This window comes from Rhincodon typus, chromosome 33 (assembly GCF_021869965.1).
Source record: "Rhincodon typus isolate 14 chromosome 33, sRhiTyp1.1, whole genome shotgun sequence".
Lineage (NCBI taxonomy): Eukaryota > Metazoa > Chordata > Chondrichthyes > Orectolobiformes > Rhincodontidae > Rhincodon > Rhincodon typus.
Window position 1 is genome coordinate 34,125,195 of NC_063364.1, and position 22,588 is coordinate 34,147,782.

Consider the following 22,588-nt stretch of genomic DNA (forward strand, 5'->3'; position numbering starts at 1 on the left):
TGCTTGATGTGGAAAGTCTTCTTGGGGCCTGGGATGGGGGTGAGGGAGGAGGTATGGGGGCAGGTGTAGCACTTCCTGCGGTTGCAGGGAAAAGTGCCGGGTGTGGTGGGGCTGGAGGGGAGTGTGGAGCGGACAAGGGAGTCACGGAGAGACTGGTCCCTCCGGAAAGCAGATAAGGGTGGGGAGGGAAAGATGTCTTTGGTGGTGGGGTTGGATTGCAGATGGCGGAAGTGTCGGAGGATGATGCGTTGGATCCGGAGGTTGGTGGGGTGGTACGTGAGGACGAGGGGGATTCTTTTTTGGTTCTTATTGCGTGGACGGGGTGTGAGGGATGAGTTGCGGGAGATGTGGGAGACACGGTTGAGGGCGTTCTCGACCACTGAGGGGGGGGAAGTTACGGTCCTTGAAAAAGGAGAACACCGGAGATGAACGGGAGTGGTATGCCTCATCCTGGGAGCAGATGCGGCAGAGGTGAAGGAATTGGGAATAGGGGATGACATTTTTGCAGGAAGGTGGGTGAGAGGAGGAGTATTCTAGGTAGCTGTGGGAGTCGGTGGGCTTGAAATGAATATCGGTTTCCAGGTGGTTGCCCGAGATGGAGACAGAGAGGTGCAGGAAGGGGAGAGAGGTATTAGAGATGGTCCAGGTAAACTTAAGGTTGGGGTGGAAGGTGTTGGTGAAGTGGATGAACTGTTCGAGCTCCTCGTGGGAGCACGAGGCGGTGCCGATACAGTCATCAATGTAACGGAGGAAGAGGTGGGGTTTAGGGCCGGTGTAGGTACGGAAGAGGGATTGTTCCATGTATCCTACAAAGAGGCGGGTGTAGCTTGGGCCCATGCGGGTACCCATGGCCACCCCCTTTGTCTGTAGGAAGTGGGAGGAATTGAAAGAGAAGTTGTTGAGGGTGAGGATGAGTTCGGCTAAGCGGATGAGGGTGTCAGTGGAGGGGGACTGGTCAGGCCTGCGGGACAGGAAGAAGCGGAGGGCCTTTAGGCCATCTGCATGGGGAATGCAGGTGTATAGGGACTGGACGTCCATGGTAAAGATGAGGTGTTGGGGACCGGGGAATTGGAAGTTCTGGAGGAGGTGGAGGACGTGGGTGGTGTCATGGACATAGGTAGGGAGTTCCTGGACCAAGGGGGAGAAAATGGAGTCCAGATAGTTGGAGATCAGTTCGGTGGAGCAGGAGCAGGCGGAGACAATGGGTCGACCAGGGCAGTCAGGTTTGTGGATTTTGGGAAGGAGATAGAAGCTGGCGGTGCAGGGTTGGGGAACGATGAGGTTGGAGGCAGTGGGTGGGAGGTCACCTGAGGTGATGAGGTTGTGGATGGTTTGGGAGATGATGGTTTGGTGCTCGGGGGTGGGGTCATGATCAAGGGGGCAGTAGGAGGAGAGGTGCCATCCCCCACAGAACGTGCAGCCCTATGCTCCCTCCGCTCCAATCCCAACCTCACCATAAAACCCGCAGACAAGGGAGGCGCAGTTGTAGTATGGCGCACTGACCTCTACATCGTCGAGGCCAGACGCCAACTCTCTGACACCTCCTCCTACCGCCCCCTTGATCATGACCCCACCCCTGACCACCAAACCATCATCTCCCAAACCATCCACAACCTCATCACTTCAGGTGACCTCCCACCCACAGCCTCTAACTTCATCGTTCCCCAACCCCGCACCACCCGCTTCTATCTCCTTCCCAAAATCCACAAACCTGAATGCCCTGGTCGACCCATTGTCTCCGCCTGCTCCTGCCCCACCAAACTTATCTCCAACTATCTGGACTCCATTTTCTTCCCCTTGGTCCAGGAACTCCCTACCTACGTCTGTGACACCACCCACGCCCTCCACCTCCTCCAGAACTTCCAATTCCCCGGTCCCCAACACCTCATCTTTACCATGGACATCCAGTCCCTATACACCTGCATTCCCCATGCTGATGGCCTAAAGGCCCTTCGCTTCTTCCTGTCCCGCAGGCCCGACCAGTCGCCCTCCACTGATACCCTCATCCGTTTAGCCGAACTCATCCTCACCCTCAATGACTTCTCTTTCAATTCCTCCCACTTCCTACAGACAAAGGGGGTGGCCATGGGTACCCGCATGGGCCCAAGCTATGCCTGCCTCTTTGTAGGATACATGGAACAATCCCTCTTCCGTACCTACACTGGCCCTAAACCCCATCTCTTCCTCCGTTACATTGATGACTGTATTGGCGCCGCCTCGTGCTCCCACGAGGAACTCGGACAGTTCATCCACTTCACTAACACCTTCCACCCCAACCTTAAGTTCACCTGGACCATCTCTGATACCTCTCTCTCCTTCCTGCACCTCTCTGTCTCCATCTCTGGCATCCACCTGGAAACCGATATCCATTTCAAACCTACCAACTACCACAACTACCTAAAATACACCTCCTCTCACCCACCTTCCTGCAAAAAGGCCATCCCTTATTCCCAATTCCTTCGCCTCCGCCGCATCTGCTCCCGAGATGAGGCATTCCACTCGCGGACATCCCAGATGTCCTCGTTTTTCAAGGACCGCAACTTCCCCTCCACAGTGGTCGAAAATGCCCTCGACCGTGTCTCCCACATTTCCCGCAACTCATCCCTCACACCCCCTACCCGCAATAACAACCGAAACAGAATCCCCCTCGTCCTCACATACCACCCCACCAACCTCCGAATCCAACGCATCATCCTCCGACTTTCCGCCATCTGCAATCCGACCCCACTACCAAAGACAATTTTCCCTCCCCACCCTTATCTGCTTTCCAGAGGGATCACTCTCTCCATGACTCCCTTGTCCGCTCCACACTCCCCTCCAGCACCACCATCCCCGGCACTTTTCCCTGCAACTGAAGCAAGTGCTACACCTGCCCCTACCCCTCACCCCCATCCCAGGCCCTAAGAAGACCTTCCACATCAAACAGATGTTCACCTGCACATCTGCTAATGTGGTATACTGTATCCGCTGTTCCTGTTGTGGCCTCCTCTACATTGGGGAAACCAGGCGGAGGCTTGGGGACCGCTTTGCGGAACACCTATGCTCAGTTCGCAACAAACAACTACACCTCCCAGTCGCGAACCATTTCAACTCCCCCTCCCACTCCTTGGATGACATGTCCATCCTGGGCCTCCTGCATTGCCACAATGACGCCACCCGAAAGCTGCAGGAACAGCATCTCATATTCCGCTTGGGAACCCTGCAGCCCAAGGGTATCAATGTGGACTTCACAAGCTTCAATATCTCCCCTCCCCCGACCGCATCCCAAAACCAGCCCAGCTCGTCCCCGCCTCCCTAACCATTCCTCCCACCTCAAGCCCCACCCCCATCTACTACCCACTAACTGCATCCTGCCTCCTTGTCCTGTCCGCCATCCCTGGACCGACCTATCCCCTCCCTAACTCCCCACCTACATTCACCTTTACTGGCTCCAACCCCATCTCTTTGACCTGTCTGTCACCTCTCCACCTATCTTCTCCTTTATCCATCTTCTATCCGCCTCCCCCTCTCTCCCTATTTATTTCAGAATCCCCTTCCCCTCCCCCATTTCTGAAGAAGGGTCTCAACCCGAAACGTCAGCTTTCCTGCTCCTCTGATGCTGCTTGGTCTGCTGTGTTCATCCAGCTCTACACCTTGTTATCTCAGATTCTCCAGCATCAGCAGTTCCTACTATCTCTTGTACAATATGTTTGTGATTTGGACAGAAGGGAGGTGAACCTTGGTACCATGTATCAAGGGAAAGGATTCAATACTGGAGAATGTGTTTATCTAACTTTTGGCATCCAATGTCAGAACCTATTTCTTTCCGAGCAAACTTTATATATTAAATATAAATAGCATTTTATATATTTAGCTGAAAATCCCTCTCAACTATCCTCCTCAGAGTACCCATTCGGTACCAGTCTGACGTTTCAATTTCAACACCCACTATTCTTCTCTGTAAACTGAGTCAGATTGTCGGTGTCAAATACCTTAGATATAAAAATTTCCATCAAGTGAACTTGGTTTCTTTGTTATTTACACTAGTGCATGAAGCAGTTTAGCTTTCTGTTTACATCTTAATTTGCTTTCATGCAGTAATGTCAATACTAAATAGTGGCAATTTTTTACAATGCAAATAGATCTATTAAGGAATAGATAGAGGATGTTAAATATGGGTTGGAGCAGTGTTGCTGAGATTGGAGTACAGAACCCAGATCTGGTCTGTTTCCCTGTCTTTGTAACTATCCAAGGTAAGACTGCTAGGTAGTACACTTTCCAGTTCCTGTAGTTTTATTTTAATCCTCAGATTTGTTGGCCTTGAGTTTCCATTTTCTGAAACAGTGTTGTCACCTTAATGAGTAATGCATTAAATGCCAATAATTGTTAGAATTCGATGTCAATGGGGAAGTACCTTTTTTTGTGACCTATTTCCCAGTCGAATTCAATTGATGGAAGAGTTTTAGCAGCGCATTGTATTCAACATCTTTAACAACTGTTTTTACATTTTCTTAAATGGTTTTAATTTAGTGAAGCAGAGTTTGTGTGATCAGTTTGAAAATCTGTGTGTGATGACCATAACGGTTTCTTCTGATTCTATGCCTCTTGCCTATTGGCACATAAACATCAAGCAGTGGGATATACTTTGGGCTTGTGTTTTTTTTAAGCATTAATTATAACCAAGTTTGAAAACTGCGTCCACCAGCTTTGTAATAGCTTTCATGATCATGGGGTTTATTTAATGCATGGTGCCATTTTCCAACATGTCTGAATCCATTTGCCACCTATCATTTTCATACTTACTGCAAATACCAATTCTGGTTGGAGCTTATGAATAAAATTCAATACAATGACATTGTTGGTTACAATGGGCTGATGCTTTAGAATGTTCCCATCAGCCTACATTCTGGTTGTTATACTGTCATTTATAATCACAGTCCTCAATAGTGCCCTCTGATAGGTAAAGATTAGAAAGAGCTCATATGGAAACCGGGCATACTATGATTCTGTCCTCCAACATCACGCTGATGATTAAAAACGTAAAGTAGAGGCAAAACATGGTGAAGCCCAAGAATTTGTTCATCTTCCACTTTGAGAAGCCAATGGAAATGATTACAAACAGCAACATCAGGAAGAGTAGAACAATGGCACAGAACAGGCCATTACTGCTGACTGGAACCGCAGTGAATCTGTGAAAGGTAGCATACAGCAACCAGGGCACAGGAAGCCTGTTAAAGAGAAGGAAAAGAATCCCAGAGAAGATTAAAAGGTGAGTGTAATTTGTGAGAGAAAGTGATTGTGTGGAAGGTAATAATGAATGTTACAAAGTGAGTGATCATTTGGGCTGTGCATTGAGGCTATCAGTGTTATTTCATGCTTTAAAATTCCTGCAGACTGAACTTGGCTGGAGACCAGGAGTGAGGTAAGCAATTGATAACTCATTGAGGAAAATCGTAGCTCACAAACTTGATCAAGTTTTTTAATGAAGTAACCAAAAAGATTGAGGGCAGAGTGGTTGACATTGTTTACTTAGACTTTAGTGAAGTCTTTGACAGGTTCTACATAGTAAACTAATTAGTAAAGTTAGATCACATGGGATTCAGGGTGAGCTTACCAATTGGATAGATGGTTGGAGACAGAGGGTGTGGTGGAGGGTTGTTTTCATAAAGCCTGTGATCAGTGGTGTTCCACAGGGATTGGTACTGGGTCCACTTTTGTTTGTCACTTTTATAAATGATTTGGATGAGAATATAGAAGGCATGGTCAGTAAGTTTGCAGATGACACCAAAATTGGTGCTACAATGGACAGTGAAGAAGGTTATCTAAGATTACTAAGAGATGTTGATCAGTTGGGTCAATAGGCTGAGGAGTGGCAGATGAAGTTTAATTTGGATAAATGTGAGATATTGGTAGAACAAACAAGGTCAGGACTTGTACAATTAATGGTAGAGTACTCTGTAGTGCTGTAGAACAGAGACACCACTGGGTTTACGTACATAATTCTTTGAAATTTGCATCACAGGTAGGCAGGGTGGTTAAGAAGATGTTTAGCACGCTTGCCTTTATTGCTCAGACCTTTGAGTATATGAGTTGGGAGATCACATTGAGGTTGTACACGATGTTAATGAGGTCCATTCTGGCATATTATGTGCAGTTCTGGTTGCCCTATTATAGGAAGGATATTATTAAACTGAAGAGGGTTCAGAAAACATTTACCAGGATGTTGCCAGGAATGCATATACACTGGAAAGGCTGGGACTTTTTTCACTGGAGTGTAGGTGGTTGAGGGGCGACCTTATTGAAGTTTATAAAATCATGAGGGGCATAGATAAGGTGAATAACAAGGGTCATTCTCTCGGATGGGGGAGTTCAAAACTAGAGGGCATATTTTTAAGGTGAGAGGAAAAAGATTTAAAAAGGACATTGTGCAACAAAAAATTGCCCAGAGTGAAAAGAACTGCCAGAGAAGGTGGTGGATGCAGGTACATTTACAACGTTTAAAAAAGTTTTGGATAAGTACATGAATAGGAAAGGTTTTAAGGGAAATGGGCCAAGGTCAGGCAGGTGGGAACTAGTTTAGTTTGGGATTGTAGTTGGCATGGACTGGTTGGACGAAGGCGTCTGTTTCTGTGTTGTATGACTCTTGAGTTCAAGCCAAAATAGACTTGCATTCCCTCAACCTCAGATGCAGACCAACACGTTAGAAAAGTCATTACTATTGTGACTGGAGTTGGAGGGCAGAGGCACCAGGGTGCCTTAAATTTAAAATGCCCATCATTGTGTTCAAGCTTCTATATAGTCTCATCATCCATAATCTCACCAGCAACAGGCCTACAGCCCTTTTTGCTACCTCTCATCTTTAAGATGTTTGAGGAGGTGGAGGGTGGGGAGAGGAGGAGTGCTAATCACACAAGTGATCTTTAACTTGTCCGTTATCTTCAGTTGAAGAAATACAACTGCCACAGTATATGTTGTAAATAAGACCCCTCCCCAAACCCACTTTAAAATGAAACCTCTCCCCAGTCCCACACGGCAAACCCAATATTCACAGCTGAAAGATCAATACTTGCCCAACTGTGATGTCAAAGATGTTGCTTCCCACTGAGCTGGACACTGCCATGTCCCCCAGACCTTTGCGAGCGACAATGACACTAGTGATGAGGTCAGGGATAGAGGTGCCCGCAGCAAGGATGGTTAAACCCATTATCTCTTCAGAAATACCAATTGTCTCACCAACCTAGAGATAAAGCAAATTGCTGTATAATGCCTGAACTTGCATAAGACCTGGAGAGATGCCAGTCTTCATCTACATAACTCTGGAGTAGGAAGGAATTATGATCTTGGTGGCAAGTTCCAACTACTATAGTATGTTATACAGACTTAAAGTTTGACTTACTCTCAACTGGGCAGAGGTTAGGCACTAAAATTGGCCTCAGTGTCAGTGTAACTGATTGTGAAATGTCAGTCAGAGTTCCTTCACCAGTGATGCCTACCCGAAGAGGCACCCATCCAATGACATTGATTAACAGCAGGAAGAGATGCAACAGCAAAACAGCTGCTTGGACAGAGTGCCAGAGAGCTGCGGGGACCCACTGACACATTTCCTGCATCTTCCATGGAGAGTCAATACTTTCAAGTTAGAATGAGAAAGAAATGTTTAAAAGGATCTATTGACGTATTTCACCTTTATTCATCAGGATCAGTGTTGGGTCCACTGCTTTTCATCATTTGTATAAATGATTTAGATGTGAATATAGAAGGAATAGTTGGTAAGTTTGCAGATGACACCAAAATTGGTGGCATAGTGGACAGTGAAGAAGGTTATTTCAGAACGCAACAGGACCATGATCCGATGGGCCAAGGAGAGGCAGGTGGAGTTTAATTCAAAAATTGTGAGGTGTTGTATTTTGATAACGCAAATCGGGGCAGGACTTATACACTTAATAGCAAGGTCCTGGGGAGTGTTGTTGAACAAAAAGACCTTGGGATGCAGATGCATAGTTCCTTGAAGGTGGAGTCGCAGGTAGATAGGATAGTGACGAAGGCATTTGGAACGTTTGCCTTCATTGGTCAGTGCATTGAGTATATAAGTTGGGATGTCATATTGCAGACATCGATTTGGAGGACTGTGTTCAATTCTAGTCTCCCTGTTATGGGAAATGGGATGTTAAACTTGAAAGGGTTCTGAAAAGATTTTCAAGAATGTTGCCACGATTGGAGGGTTTGAACTATAGGGAGAGGCTGAATAGGCTGAGACTATCTTCCCTGGATCGTTGGAGGCTGAGGGGTGACCTTTATAGTGGTTTACAGAATCATGAGAGGCATGGATAGGGTGACTAGCCAAGATCTTTTCCCCGGGGTGGGGGAGACCAGAATAAGAGGGCATAGGTTTAAGGTGAGAGGGGAAAGATTTAATAGAGACCTAAGGGGCAACATTTTCACACAGAGGCTGGCGTGTGTATGGAATAAGCTGCCAGAGAAAGTGGTGGAGGCTGGTATAATTACAACATTTAAAAGGCATCTGGCTGGGTACATGAAAAGGAAGGGTGTAGAGGGATATGGACCAAATGCTCACAAATGAGAGATATCTGGTTGGCATGGACAAGTTGGACCAAAGGGTCTGTTTCTGTGCTGTATGACTCTACATCAAACTAACTGCTATAACATCTGCTGTTCAATTGCAGTGTATGGAATCTCAGAAAGCATGGAATCTCAGAAAGCATGCCCAGTTCCCTCACTCAACTTTACAGATTTCTGCTGAACCACTTACTCGCATTTCTCATTGAATGAAATTCATATCCCCGAGAGGATTACAAACAAATAACTTAAGTGCTTAAATGTTTTATAGTTGATTGGCACATGCTAAATATAATTCAAGCAGCATTAAATCGCAACTGAAGGCTTCAGTAAGTAGTTATATTTAACTATATCTGTGAAGAATATATTGCTATTCATTACATTAAGTTGGTTTTGAAATGTTGAACCGCTCAGTAATTTGACAGATGGAGACCACGCAGATATTAAACTATACATTACAGGAATCCTGTTCTTAAAGAACCATTTTTCTCCAAGTGATGGAGGATTTGTTCCAGTTAGAAGTATATGCAAAGTCACCTCATGTGGTATTTATATTCCAGCCACTCCCACAGCAAGGATTGAATTTGTGAAGGAAAGTAACCTGTCACTGACACAGCACATACCTGGTGGGCCCACCACACCATCAAATATGAAAAAGCACCAATCCACAGAATAGATCCAAAAAAGGTCCCAATAAAGTATTTCTTTGAAGCCTGTTGGAAACAAAAATAATGTAAATCACAGATATTCTGTCCTTTAAAATCTTAAAGAAATGTAACCTTTTAAACTGAGGATCATTAATTTAGCTTGTATTTTTTAAAGTCAAAATGGTAGAGAAGGAATCAGTTTGGTCCCTTAAGGTTATTCTGTCTTTCTGAAGAAATATAGTCAGTTCCATTCTCTCAGGTGCCTAACGACTTTTCTTTATTAACTCATTAATTATCTCTGCTTCCATCACCCTCTTTAGGCAGCAAGGTCCAGCCCATTACTACATGTTGCGTTAAAAAGAAACCTTCCTCACATCTCCCTGTATTGCTTGCTCTAAACAATAAATCTATGCCTCCCATTCTTTGTACAAGTAACTATTGGGAACAGTATTTGTTTATTTCAGGTTTAGATAAAGAAGATGAGGAGACTTTATGGTCTTGGAAACCTCTGTCTAAGATCCTTTACTTAATCCTGGTTTATCTAATTTAACCTCATAGATAAATTTTCCCATTCCTGACACCATTCTGATAAACCTCCTTTGCCCCTTTATCAAGGACCTTGATTTCCTTCCTGAAATGTGGTGACCAGAACTTTCACAGATTCTGATGTTCACTGCATCATTTGATATAATGTCAGGTTCAAGAACTTTCTCCTTGCTAATGTCTGATTTTCCACACGATCTTTTCTCACTTACTGCGTTTCGTACATCAGGCACCGTTAGCCAGAGCGGGAACACGATAGGAAGTAGGCACAGGTAAGTGACCTGTTTCCGTCGGGTGTCTGGCCATTCAAGACTCAAAGGTTCTTCTTCATTGGTTTCCTCTTCTTCCTCTTCTTCATTATCCTCCTCATCACTATCTTCATCACTGTCATCATCCTCGTCACTATCTTCAGAATCACTATCACTGCCATCATTTTCATCACCATCATTATTTCCAGCATCTTCACACTGATCATTTGTTTCCTACAGCCAAATTAGAAATGGAAGTATTTATTGAAAACATTTACTACAGATTTCTGACATTTGAACTGAACCAGCCATACAAAAATACAGTGGCTACTGGAGCAGCTCAGAGGCTAGGAATCCTGCAGTGAGTATCTCACCTCCTGTCTCCCCTCTTGCCTGGATGGGTGCAGCTACAACAACACTCAAGAAGCTTGACAACATCCAAGACAAAGCAGCCCACTTGATTGACACCACATTCACAAACATCCACTCTCCACCACTGACACTCAGTAGCAGCAGTGTATACTATCTACAAGATGTACTGCAGAAGATCACCAAAGATCCTCAGACAGCACCTTCCAAACCCACGACCACTTCCGTCTAGAAGGACAGGGCAACAGATACATGGGAATACCACCCCCTGCAAGTTCCCCAAGTCACTCGCCATATCTGTATCAATATTAATATTTCTTCACAGTCATTGGATCAATATCAGGCAGCTCGCCACAATTTCCCCCAGGCAGCTGGGAAGAAGCAATAAACATCGGTCCAACCTGTGATACCCATATCCCATGAACTAATAAAAATTTTTTTTTTGAAAAGGTGGCTCCGAATTGTGAGTCAAACTTTGCCTGTTTAAGCAAGTGCTATTGTGTACAAAGCACATGTACTGGAAGGGCTGAATTCAATTCTCAATGATACTTTCCTTGAGTCAGAATGAACTCAACACTTCAGTTATGCAAAGTTCAAATAAATTTCTGATATAGTCAGATAAAACCAGGCCAAGTTCATCAAGAAAGAAGGAATGGAATTTTACACCGTGCTGTTACACAGGGTGAAGGGCTGTAACTGTTTCCTACACACCTTCACTGGTGCCCATAACACGGGCTGAGACCATTAAGTGAAAGCCGACAGTGTTGTGAGTTGCAGAAGGTGCCTCCTGTTTGAGTACCTTGTGTTCAACTGAGGGCCTTGTCTCATCACTCCTCATTCACAAGTTTTCTTGCCACTGACCCCAACACCTCATGCCAGGACCTGCTGGACTAGTCCTGGTGAAACCCTGAATCCACAACCGTGCCACCTCACCTTGTTATCCATCTCCAGTTTTGCTCTTCACTGGCTGCAGTTCCAGCAGTGGCCTCTTGTCTTGGTAGCACAACTGGGACTGGAGAGTCACTGGCCAATCAGAAACAGAGCGCCTCCTAATTGAGGTCAGGAGTCTTGACTTGAGCAGATTAACAGCTTGACGGCCCCAAATTAAACTGGGCTTTCCAGCCACTTGGAGGTGAGTTCAGACCTGGCTTTTAGATGAGTGTGGGACCGTCACCTCTAGTTAAAATTCAACTCAAAGAAACAATACACCACGCTGTCATTGATCAAGTATACTCTTTGTAATTCCCTGTTACATTTCACTCACCATGACCTCCAGAAGTTTGCTACTATCTTCCTTGCTATTTACAATGTTTCTAAATTTGAATCCTCATAGAAATCATTCTATATATATCCAAGTGTAGGTCATTATTATATCTCAATAAAGCAGCAATCCCAATGCTACCCTGGAAAACATCACTATGCAACTCACTCACACCTGAACAGGACCCACTCCCCACAACTCTCTCCTAATCGTGTGTTTTAGCTACTTTTGGACCCACTCAGCCTACTGTCCCTTTGATTCAATGGGTTGCTAATAAGCCTATTGTGTGGCACTTTATTGAACACCAAAACATCTACATAAACCAAATTAATTGCACTATTCTCATCCAGCCTCTCCCACCTTTCATCAGAACTCAAACTTGAGACTTTGTCTTTGGTGATAAACTTGAAATCCAAACTGAATTTTCAACATTTCCCACGTTTTCACGCAAGACATTTGCTAGAAAAGTTGTCTGCCTCCCATTCAAATTACCTAAGCTTGTTTTCTGGACAACTTTTCTCATAATGCCTTCTTTCTCACGGGTATAATGGGAAAGGCCTGAACCAAGAACAAATTAGATTCATAGAGCTGGACAGTATGGAAACAGATCCTTTGGTCTAATTTGTTCATGCTGACCAGATATCCTAAATTAATCTTGTCCCATTTGCCAGCATTTGGCCCATATACCTTTAAATCCTTCCTATTCATTTAGCCATCCAAATGCCTTTTAAATGTTGTAGTTGTACCAGCCTCCACCACTTTCTCTGGCAGGTCAGTCCATACACACACCACCCTCTGTGTGAAAAAAGTTACACCTTAGGTCCCTTTTAAATCTTTCCCCTCTCACCTAGTTCTGGTCTTCCCCCACCCTGGGGAAATGACCTTGGCTATTCAACCTATCCATGCCCTTCATTATTTTATAAACCTTTATAAAGTCCTGGAGTAGTACTAGAAGATTGGAGGGTGGCAAATGTCATTCCCTTGTTCAAGAAAGGGAATCCTGGAAATTACAGACCAGTCAGTCTTACTTCTGTGGTGGGCAAATTATTGGAGAGGATTCTGAGAGATAGTATTTATGATTATTTGGAAAAACACAGTTTGATTAGAAATAGTCAGCATGGCTTTGTGAGGGGCAGGTCATGCCTCACAAGCCTTATTGAATTCTTTGAGGATGTGACAAAACACAACGATGAAGGTAGAGCAGTGGATGTGGTGTATATGGATTTTAGCAAGGCATTCGATAAGGTTCCACATGGTTGGCTCATTCAGAAAGTAAGGAGGCCTTGCATTCGGGGAAATTTGGCTGTCTGGATACAAAACTGGCTGTCCAATAGAAGACAGAGGATGGTAGTAGATGGAAAGTATTCAGCCTGGAGCTCGGTGACCAGCGGTGTTCTGCAGGGATCTGTTCTGGGGCCTCTGCTCTTTGTGATCTTTATAAATGACTTGGATGAGGAAGTGGAAGGGTGGGTTAGTAAGTTTGCCGATGACAGGAAGGTTGGTGGAGTTGTGGACAGTGTGGAGGGCTGTTGTAGGTTGCAACAGGACACTGACAGGATGCAGAGCTGGGCAAAGAAGTGGCAGATGGAATTCAACCCAGAAAAGTGTGAAGTGATTCATTTTGGAAGGTCAAGTTTGAATGCAGAATACAGGGTTAATGGCAGGATTCTCGGCAGTGTGGAGGAACAGAGGGATCTTGGGGTCCACATTCATAGATCCCTCAAAGTTACTACCCAAGTTGATAGGGTTGTAAAGAAGGCGTATGGTGTGTTGGCTTTCATTGGCAGGGAAATTGAGTTTAAGAGCCGTGAGGTTATGCTGCAGTTCTATAAAACACTGGTTAGACCACAATTGTAATATTGTGTTCAGTTCTGGTTATAGGAAAGATGTGGAAGCTTTAGAGACGGTGCAGAGGAGATTTTACCAGGATGCTGCCTGGACTGGAGGGCAGGTCTTATGAGGAAAGGTTGAAGGAGCTAGGGCTTTTTTCATTGGAACGAAGAAGAATGAGAGGTGACTTGATAGAGGTGTACAAGATGATGAGAGTGGATAGTCAGAGACTTTTTCCCAGGGCGTAAATGACTATTACAAGGGGCATAATTTTAAGGTGATTGGAGGAAAGTATAGGGGAGATGTCAGAGGTAAGTTCTTCACACAGAGTGGTGGGCGTGTGGAATGCGCTGCCAGCAGTGGTAGTGGAGTCAGATACTTTAGAGACTTTTAAGTGACTCTTGGATAGGCACATGGAGGATAATAAAATGTAGGGTATGTAGGGGAGATTGATCTTAGTCGGATAATAGGTCAGCACAATATCGTGGGCTGAAGGGCCTGTACTGTGCTGTACTGTTCTATGTTCTATGTAAAGTCACCCCTGAGGCTCTGACGCTCCAGGTAAAATAGCACCAGCCTGTTCAGCTTCTCCTTATAGCGCAAACCTTCCAACAAAGTCTCAGAACCTGATATCAGTCAGGCCTGGCATCGTGCTGACACAGCCACTGCATTGTGATACTGTCTTTGTTGCAAACCGCACATGGCACCCCATCACTGCAAAGATACATCCCTCTCAATGCAGGCCTTGGAGCAAAATTCTCTTGATCCATTAACATTTCTTCCTCCCTAGTATTGATCAGAGTAGACGGAGTGGATTCTTTGGGCCCACTCACCTGGTCTTTAATGAGATTTTCTTCATCCTCGGCACCTTCTGTTGGTGATGATGGACTTGATGGGTCAGTTGGGGGAGTCACTTCAACATTCACCATGTTGGGAAAATCTGTTTCCTCTCTTTCTTCTCTTTGCTCCTCTTCCTTCTCTTCTTTTTTCTCCTGTTGTATTTCCTCTCTCTGTTTTTCATCTGTCTCTCCACCTGTGACACAGAAATGACCAGAATCTTCAGAATTTAATTGTTCTGCTGTTTTCTTTATTTCAATAACAGACTTTGGTTGTGGCTCAATGGCCATTCCTGCTCCTATTTATCTGTTTATATTCACAGCCTAAATAATAGACTTCATAATTCACATATATTGACAATTACCTGTTCATTTTAACCCAATAGTAAACGAGGGTGACCAGTATTCCTGCTGAAATATCACCAACAATCTTTGGGAGGCGTGATATGACTCATTTACTGAGGTTTGCAGATCTGACTGCACTACTGTCACTGGCTACTTAGAAAACAGTTGAGCACTTCTACATTTCAAAGCATGTAGCCAGAATACATAACACAAACTTCCTCTTATAGTCTTTTAATCCAATGTTGAAGAGCATTTTATATTTTCAATTTGTATAGTTGGTAAAATAATCTGCTTTCCAAGATGACAGCCAGTTGTATAAGCAGACACACCTACATATACAAATATTGGACAGGCAGCTGATCAACCAATGGCCTATCCTGAGAAATTGAGTTACTTCCTTTTTTAGGTCAAGATTCTTTATCCCTTCGGCATCATGCAGTCTCCCATTAGAGACAGAAATCCAGAATTAGAAACACAGCTCAAATTAGGGAAATGAATTCTGTAAAGTTCCTCCAGGAATGTTTATAGGTGATTGAGATAGTCCAGAGATCAGAGCTGGGAAGGGGCATTTAATCTTTTCTATATATTTCGTCAAATCGTCACACAATCCCAAATCCCAGTGTGTATCACAGGTGGATTTACAGTGATGTTCTTCCTGAAGGATTGAATTGCACAGTATATAAGCACAATGGCCTTTTGACATTAGGGCTTGGATTCCATTATATCTTCATTCTACCAGTTTTGAGAGATTCCATATAATCTGAAGAATCTCAATCTGGTATCGCAGTAAATGGACTCCAGAGTAATGGAATACAAAAAAGTAAGATTTACCAAAGGGGAAGTCAAAATAAATCTTTGAGGGAAAATCATAATTAACAACAATGTTGCTACTTTTATATTAGTAAAGACAAGGTCAAGGGTAATGTGAACCCCCTTTAAAAACTCAAGAGTAATAATTATATCAAATGAAAATCAGGAAATGGCCAGACTTGTTGAATAGTTATTTTGTGCAAGACTTCACAGTAGAGGAAGAGAATTGCAGGCAAACTCATTTTAATCAGGGACTTGAACTCACCAAAGTTAATGTAAGAAAAAAATTGTTAGAAATAAATAAAACTGTGAAGTGTGACAAATCCCAAATATCTGGTTGTTTCTGTCATCAGGATTTAAAGGAACTAGATCAAGAAAATATTGATGTTTTACCATAATCTACCCTCAGTTAAAATAAGTGTCTGTTTGAATTAGAAAATTTCATTTGCAGCTCTAGTATTTAAGTAAAGTGAGCAAGAATGTGTTTAGGAAATTCTAGGCTTGTTCGCCTAAGATTAATGTTATTGAAATGTCTAACTGCAGATATATTAACTGTGCACAAAGAGAAATTTGAGTTAATTAGAGAGCGCCAACATGGATTTGCAAAGGGTAGGTCATGTCTCATGAATTTAATTGAATTCCTTTACAAGTGAACTAAAGTAGTGGATGAGGTTTTTGACATAATTTGTGTGGATTTCCAGAAAGCATTTAAAAATCTTCCATTTAAAGTATAGTTAACTAAATTTAAAACATGTGTAATTTAAGGAAAATGATTAACCTCCCACTCAAGAGATTAGGTAGACAGTGAAAACAGAGTGGGAACAATGGGCATGTTCATGAATTGGAAGGAAGTGACTGATAGTTACCAATAAGAATCTACAATGGGGCCTCAACTATTCACGTTATTAATTAACACAATAACACAGATAACACAATAGAGGGGCCCATATTCAATGTTACTGAAGACACAAAAATTGATGGCAGAGTGATTAGTGTTGATGGGACATAAAAATAACAAAGAGACGTTGATATTTCAGTAAGTTGATGAAATGAAAGTCGATGCAATTTATAAGTTCTTCCACTTTAGGCCAAGGAAAGGACAGCAGCAAGTTTTATTTAAACAGTGAAAAGCTAGAAACAGTGGAAGTCCAAACAGATTTCAGAGTCTGTGTACACATATAAACATAGGACTTTGGGATGGGGAAGGCCATTCACCCCTTGAGCGGTGGGGGCGAAGTTTGAGTGTGTACATTGAGGAACAAACTCGGGACCAGGCTCTCCTAGATTTGGTTTGTGCAATGGTAAGGGATTGATTAATAATTAATGATCTTGTTAATTAATGATCTTGTTTTGAGAGGTCCTTTAGAAGTGATCATAACACACAGGGATAAAAATTAATGTTGTTCAATTCAAGGAATTCCCTCCCTAACAGCAGAGTGGGTCTCCTACAGCACATGGACTGCAGCGGTTCAAGAACGCAGCTCACCACCACCTTCTCAGGTGGGCAACTAGGGACAGGCAACACAAGCTAATAGTTTCCATAAGCATGTTAGAAGAAAAACATAATCAAAGACAAATGTAGGCACCTTAAAATCTGAAAAGGGAAAATTGATAATGAAGAACAAGGAGATGGCAACGTGATAAACAACATATAACCAACATGAACTTATGAAGGTAAATCGTGTTTGACAAACCTCCTGCAGTTTTTGGGGGATGCAAATAGAATAGATAAGGGAGAATCTGTGGATGTAGTGTATTAGGATTTTTGGAAAGCTTTTGATAAAGTCCCACATAAAAAGGTTATTGTGCAACATCAAAGCAATATGGAATTGGGGGCAATATACTGGTGGGACAACACCTGGAGTATGGTGTACAGAATCGGTCTCCTTACCCAAGAAAAGATATATTTGCCATAGAGGGAGTGCAGTGGAGGTTCACCAGACTGATTCCTGGGATGGAAGGTTTGTCAGATTTCATTTTCCATCCCTAGTTGCCCTTGAGAAGGTGATGGTGAGCTGTCCTCTTGAATCATTGTAGTCCATTTGCTTTTGTAATAACTGTCTGTTTTATTGTTCAAACAAACCCTACAACATTGTGTATTTATGTTTTGATGAGAGTCCACTTAGTTAAAATCAAAACATATCAAAATATGATCTCTCAAGCCAGGTTTCAGTCTGGGAACTGTCAGACAGGACCCTTGCTGTTGGACAAGCCTGGGCTACAGGATCGCTCTGAAACATAGTTATTAGAAACTTATAAGTTTTTATTTACAGAAAGACACATTACAGATCAAATACCTGCAGTTCACTAACTAGCATAACTTCAGTCTTCTCCTTTATGTTAGGAAACAAGTAAATCCTCAGTTAATGTCCAAAATTGAAAACACAATAACTTACCAGGACTTTAGGAGTGAACATTCAGGCCAAGGATGGGTGGAGTGTAAATACTCTCCCTCAAAAAAAAATGATTCTACCCAATTAATAATTTTAATCCTGAGATTGATCAATTTTTATTGGGCCAGAGTATTCAGCAAAGGACGGTGGATGGAGTTCAGATTCAGGTTAGCCATGCTATAACTGGATTGGGGAACAGCTTCAAGGGGCTGAATGGCCTGCAGTGTGCACAATGATTCGCCATCTCCAGAAGAATAAAGTTGCCACTCTTGTGGCACAGTGCAACACCCTCTGGGCTGAAGCTTTGCTGAATCATTGGGACACAGCACAGGAAGTTATACCCCACACTGGCCTCATGCTGTATTTACTCAGGAATATCTGAGCTTGAAACTCCACAGCTCAAACATTCACAAACTCTCAAATGGTCTTTAACATAATACACTGTATTCTGCCTCAAATCTGTGCTAATCCTTACTTTTCCTGATATATATTAGTGATCTGAGGATCTTCGTGTACAAGAGACAATTTCAAAGTTTGGAGATGACACTAAAGTTGGGAGAATTGTAAACTGTGAGGAGGACAAATGGACTCCAAATAAAACTCCAAATGGACACTGACAAGTTGGTGGGAGTGAGTGGATAGAAGGCAGGTGGGGCTTAATGCAGAGAGATGAGAGGTGATGCACTTTGGTCAGAAGAACATTGAAAGACCATATAAAATATTATTAAGGTGGTAGGGAAGTAGGGCTCCTGAGCTGGGGCCTGCCCGCTCTGGCCACTTTTCTTACTTTCTCTTGTTTATTTTTCCTCTTGTTTTCCTTACTTACCTCTTGGACCTGAGCTCAGACAGCATCGGCAGTGGTGAGGGATTCCAGCACAGACTCATGGCAGCAGATGGCTGAGCCCCTACTTACTTTCCAGGGCGATCACAGGACCTAGTATTGGAGTCGGCGGAAGCAACATCAGCGAGGTAGGCCCTGAAGTGAGAAATGGGGCCTGAGGATCATGACACCATCGCTGGTTGGATTCGGAGCTAGGGGAAAAGCAGGTGGTGGAAGGGCATCACGGCAACTTTGAGGTCGGCCCAGCAGCATGAGATGTGACTCTGGGTCTGGTGTAGACAGCAGCGAGGCAGTGGAGGAGGGACGGTGGTGCAGGCATCATTTATAATGAGCTTGTTCAGGGTTGATGGACCCTCTTTAAGCTATATGTTTCTATTTTTTTCCTAATTCTTAAACTATTCAAATTGGCGCCAGATCATAGTGACAGTGGAAAACCTTTTCAGTGTATTTTATTGTTTTTCTCACTGTAAAATACACATGACAATAAAATTATCCATTCAAAAAAATATGGGTTATAATTCTATAGGGGGTGCAGGAGCAGAGGGAGCTGGGTGTAACTGTGCACTGACCATTGAGGCAGCAGGACAGATGGAGAGAGCAGTTAATAAAGCACATAGTGTCCTCAGCTTTATTAATGGGGGCATAGAGTACAAGAGCAAGGAGGTGATGTTGAACTCGTTCAAGATATATATTAGACCTCAGGTGGGGTTTTGAGTACAATTCTGGGTGCCAGAAAGATAGGAAAGATGTGAACACATTGGAGAGAGTGTAGGATGGTTACAGGGATGAGGAAGTTCAGTGATGAGGATACACAATGCTGGAGAAACTCAGAAACTTCTGAAGTTCCAAAGAAGACACACATTGGACTTGGATCATGAACTGTGTTTATCTCTCCATATGCTGCCAGAAGTGCTGAGTTGCTCCAGCTTTCTCTGTGTTTATTTCAGATTTATAGCATCTGCAGTATTTTGCTTTTTTGACAAAGTTGGGACTGTTCTCCTTGGAGAGAAGGCTGCGAGGAGATTTGATCGAGGTTTGCAAAATAATGAATGGGCTGGATAGAATAGATAAGGAAAAGATTTTCCCACTTATTAAAAGAACAAAAACAAGTGGGGGATAGGGTTAAAATGGTGTGAGCATGAAGCAAGGGTGATGTTAGGGAAAAAAATCTTTTCACACAGCGAGTAGTTAGGGAATGGAATGCACTGCCTGGAGATGTAATGGAGGCAGGTTCAATTGAGACATTCAAGAGGGTATTGGATGGTTATTTGGATAGAAATAGTGTGCAAGGGCATGGGGAAAAAGCAGGAGATTGGAACTAAGTAATGATGCTTGTTTAACAAACTGATGCAGACATGAGGGGATGAATGGCCTCCTTCTGTAATCATGTGATTCTGAAATATCTATGCTGGTATTTCCCTTTTCATCACATGTTTGTGTTCCACCTGCATCAGTCTGTGCCTGAATGCATTCAGTCTTGGGCTTTGATCAAGCGTTTAGCAAATTGTTGGATTGTAGCTGAGAATTTCATTTCACACAGCACACTTGTCATTGCTGGACTGTAGTGATTAAAGTTGTATTGGAGAGAGGATTGTGTTTAAACCGAATGGGTCTCCCAGTACCCGAGATTATAGCTTCAATGCTCAGCCATTGAATAAATGAAGGAACTACTGTAGGCCAGTGCAGGTATAGTAAAGAATAATAAAATGTTAGGAATGCTAAATAAATTCTACTTCAGTTACCATGCACCACACACCATGAAAATATAATTTAAACATAAAGAGCTCTCTGTGCAAGTGCAAACATTCCAAGGAGCTGGATATATTCCTGCAATTTCCAATGCAATCAAAGATGTTTTCCTGCTACGTGTTTTGCTCTTAGTAAGAGCTGATCTTTATTTTGCTGTTAACACTTACTCTGAACCAATGCTCTGTTCCTTCTGTGTAAACATTGCCACACTCTTTGCCTTTTGTTCTATGACATTCTCGTGTCCAATCTTCCTTGTCCTCTAACCTTTTAATGACCTTTCTTGTTCCACTTGTCACCCCTACCCACCCACCTTTAAAACCACATAAAAACTAACACATTTCCAGCCCAATTCAGTTCCAAAGATGAGTCATACCAGACTCGAAACACTAACTCTTTTTCTTTCTCCACAGATGCTGCCAGACCTGCTGAGTTTCTCCAGCACTTTCTGTTTTTATTCCAGATTTGCAGCATCTGAAGGTTTTAATTTTTATTTTAGCAGAAGGAAGGTCTGATGACCTCAGAAAGTCTGTCCTGAAATATACACTTTGAGAAGGCACAAGTCAGAGCTCCTCAAACGTGTTCCCCAAATAAGTGGATCATCTGAACCTTAACTCCTTTACCTATATTTGGCTTCATGTTGTCTTGGTACCTTTACCCAAGAACCTGTTCCTCTCAGGTTTGGAAGTTTCACTGACCCCACAGTATTTCCATTTGAGGGAGAGAATTTCACATTTCCACTACCCATTGTGTGAAATGTGCATCCCATTTTCATTCTGAAATGTTCCACTCTAATTTCAATATTCCCTTGCTGTACATCACTTCAGCACAGAAAATACTTTCTGCTCTAGAAATCTAGTCAATCCTTTAATCTTTGTTGGGAAAACACTGACAGAAACTGCACCCACTGCTTTTGGGCAACAAACTGGCAGCATAAAGCATCAAAGTTAGTGATAACATCGAGACCACGTGGTTCTCCTTTCTCAGTCTTTACAAACACACAGCTGGAGGCTCTCTGAGGGCAAATTGTTCTGCAAAGGAAGCAAATGTGATGTAAGAAAAACCACTAACCCAGTGAGTAGTTTGGGTTAGGGAATGCACTGCCTGGGAATGAGATGGTTCATTTAAGGCATTCAACAGGTTCTAGGAAGAGGCAGGAAATTGGCACTAATTCAAAATGCTCAAAGATCTGGTGCTGGTACGATGGACTGAACGGCCTCCTTCTGCACTGTAACAATTCTGTAATTCTGATGTTTTGGCAAAAGCAACTGACCATTGGTTACAGAGTCATTGTCATTGTTAATGATTCAACTGGTGAGTGGGGAGAGTTTATAACCACAGTATAAACAAAACAAGCAAACATCAAACTGACCAGTTCCTTGGGGGGATTCACTTGAGATGATATGACAAAGTGTCAATTCATATTTGTGTTTCAGGAATGAAGTTCACTACACACTTAAGATAAAAGGGACAATGTTTCCAGATGGGTTCAGGTTGCGGTGTCATTATTCACATGTTTCTGGTTCCCCAGTCACACAACCTTTAAATCTCTCATTCTCAGTGTCTCACCTTTCATATTGTTTCCTTGTTGATCTTTTGAACTTCCCTTGCCCTTTGCCAAACTGTTCATTATTTCAGCCTTCTGCTTAAATTTCACTGCAAACAAAAGAAATGTTACAGATGGAGAAGGTTCTGGAATCATTTTGAGTGTCAATGGCCAACCACTCTGAACCACAGGAAGGATGCCTAACTTTTACAAAATTGCTGGGCAAAAACACAGAGAGGGGGATTATGACAAATGTGAATATTGCTCAGAGGATACTGTGTGAGCAACTGTGGAGAGTGTTTTGAAGGGTTTTTCAGGTAAATTGAGAACTCCACTACAAGACAAATAAAGGCCAAGGGACTATTGCTGATGTTGTTGGCTCTTTCCACCTTGTATTCCTCAGGCCTGTCACCAGAATACCACCGTTTGAACATAAGTTAAAACAACCCTACCAGCATGCCTTTTATTTTTTGCCAGGGCATCTGAACTAAAGATGAAAGGAAAACTTTCTTGATGGGCTGAATGGCTTCATTTCGTGTTGAATCATTCAACGATTCAGCCAGCAGCATGAACATTGTTCAGGGGAGAGTATTGGGCGAGTCAGATAAGTCCAATGT

General features: G+C 43.1%; 1 protein-coding gene across 1 annotated transcript in view; it reads right to left on the reverse strand.

Moving 5' to 3' along the window:
• Nucleotides 1–4,957: 4,957 nt before the first annotated feature.
• The window catches only part of slc24a1 (solute carrier family 24 member 1), a 42,743-nt gene continuing 25,112 nt past the window's right edge, over nt 4,958–22,588 (reverse strand). Inside the window, exons 4-9 of the mRNA XM_048615769.1 lie at nt 21,995–22,081; nt 14,288–14,412; nt 9,959–10,228; nt 9,180–9,269; nt 7,050–7,216; nt 4,958–5,207 (exon numbers count right to left, since the gene is read on the reverse strand). Of these exons, the coding sequence (XP_048471726.1) occupies nt 4,958–5,207; nt 7,050–7,216; nt 9,180–9,269; nt 9,959–10,228; nt 14,288–14,412; nt 21,995–22,081 (989 nt within the window). The remainder of the gene's footprint in view (nt 5,208–7,049; nt 7,217–9,179; nt 9,270–9,958; nt 10,229–14,287; nt 14,413–21,994; nt 22,082–22,588) is intronic.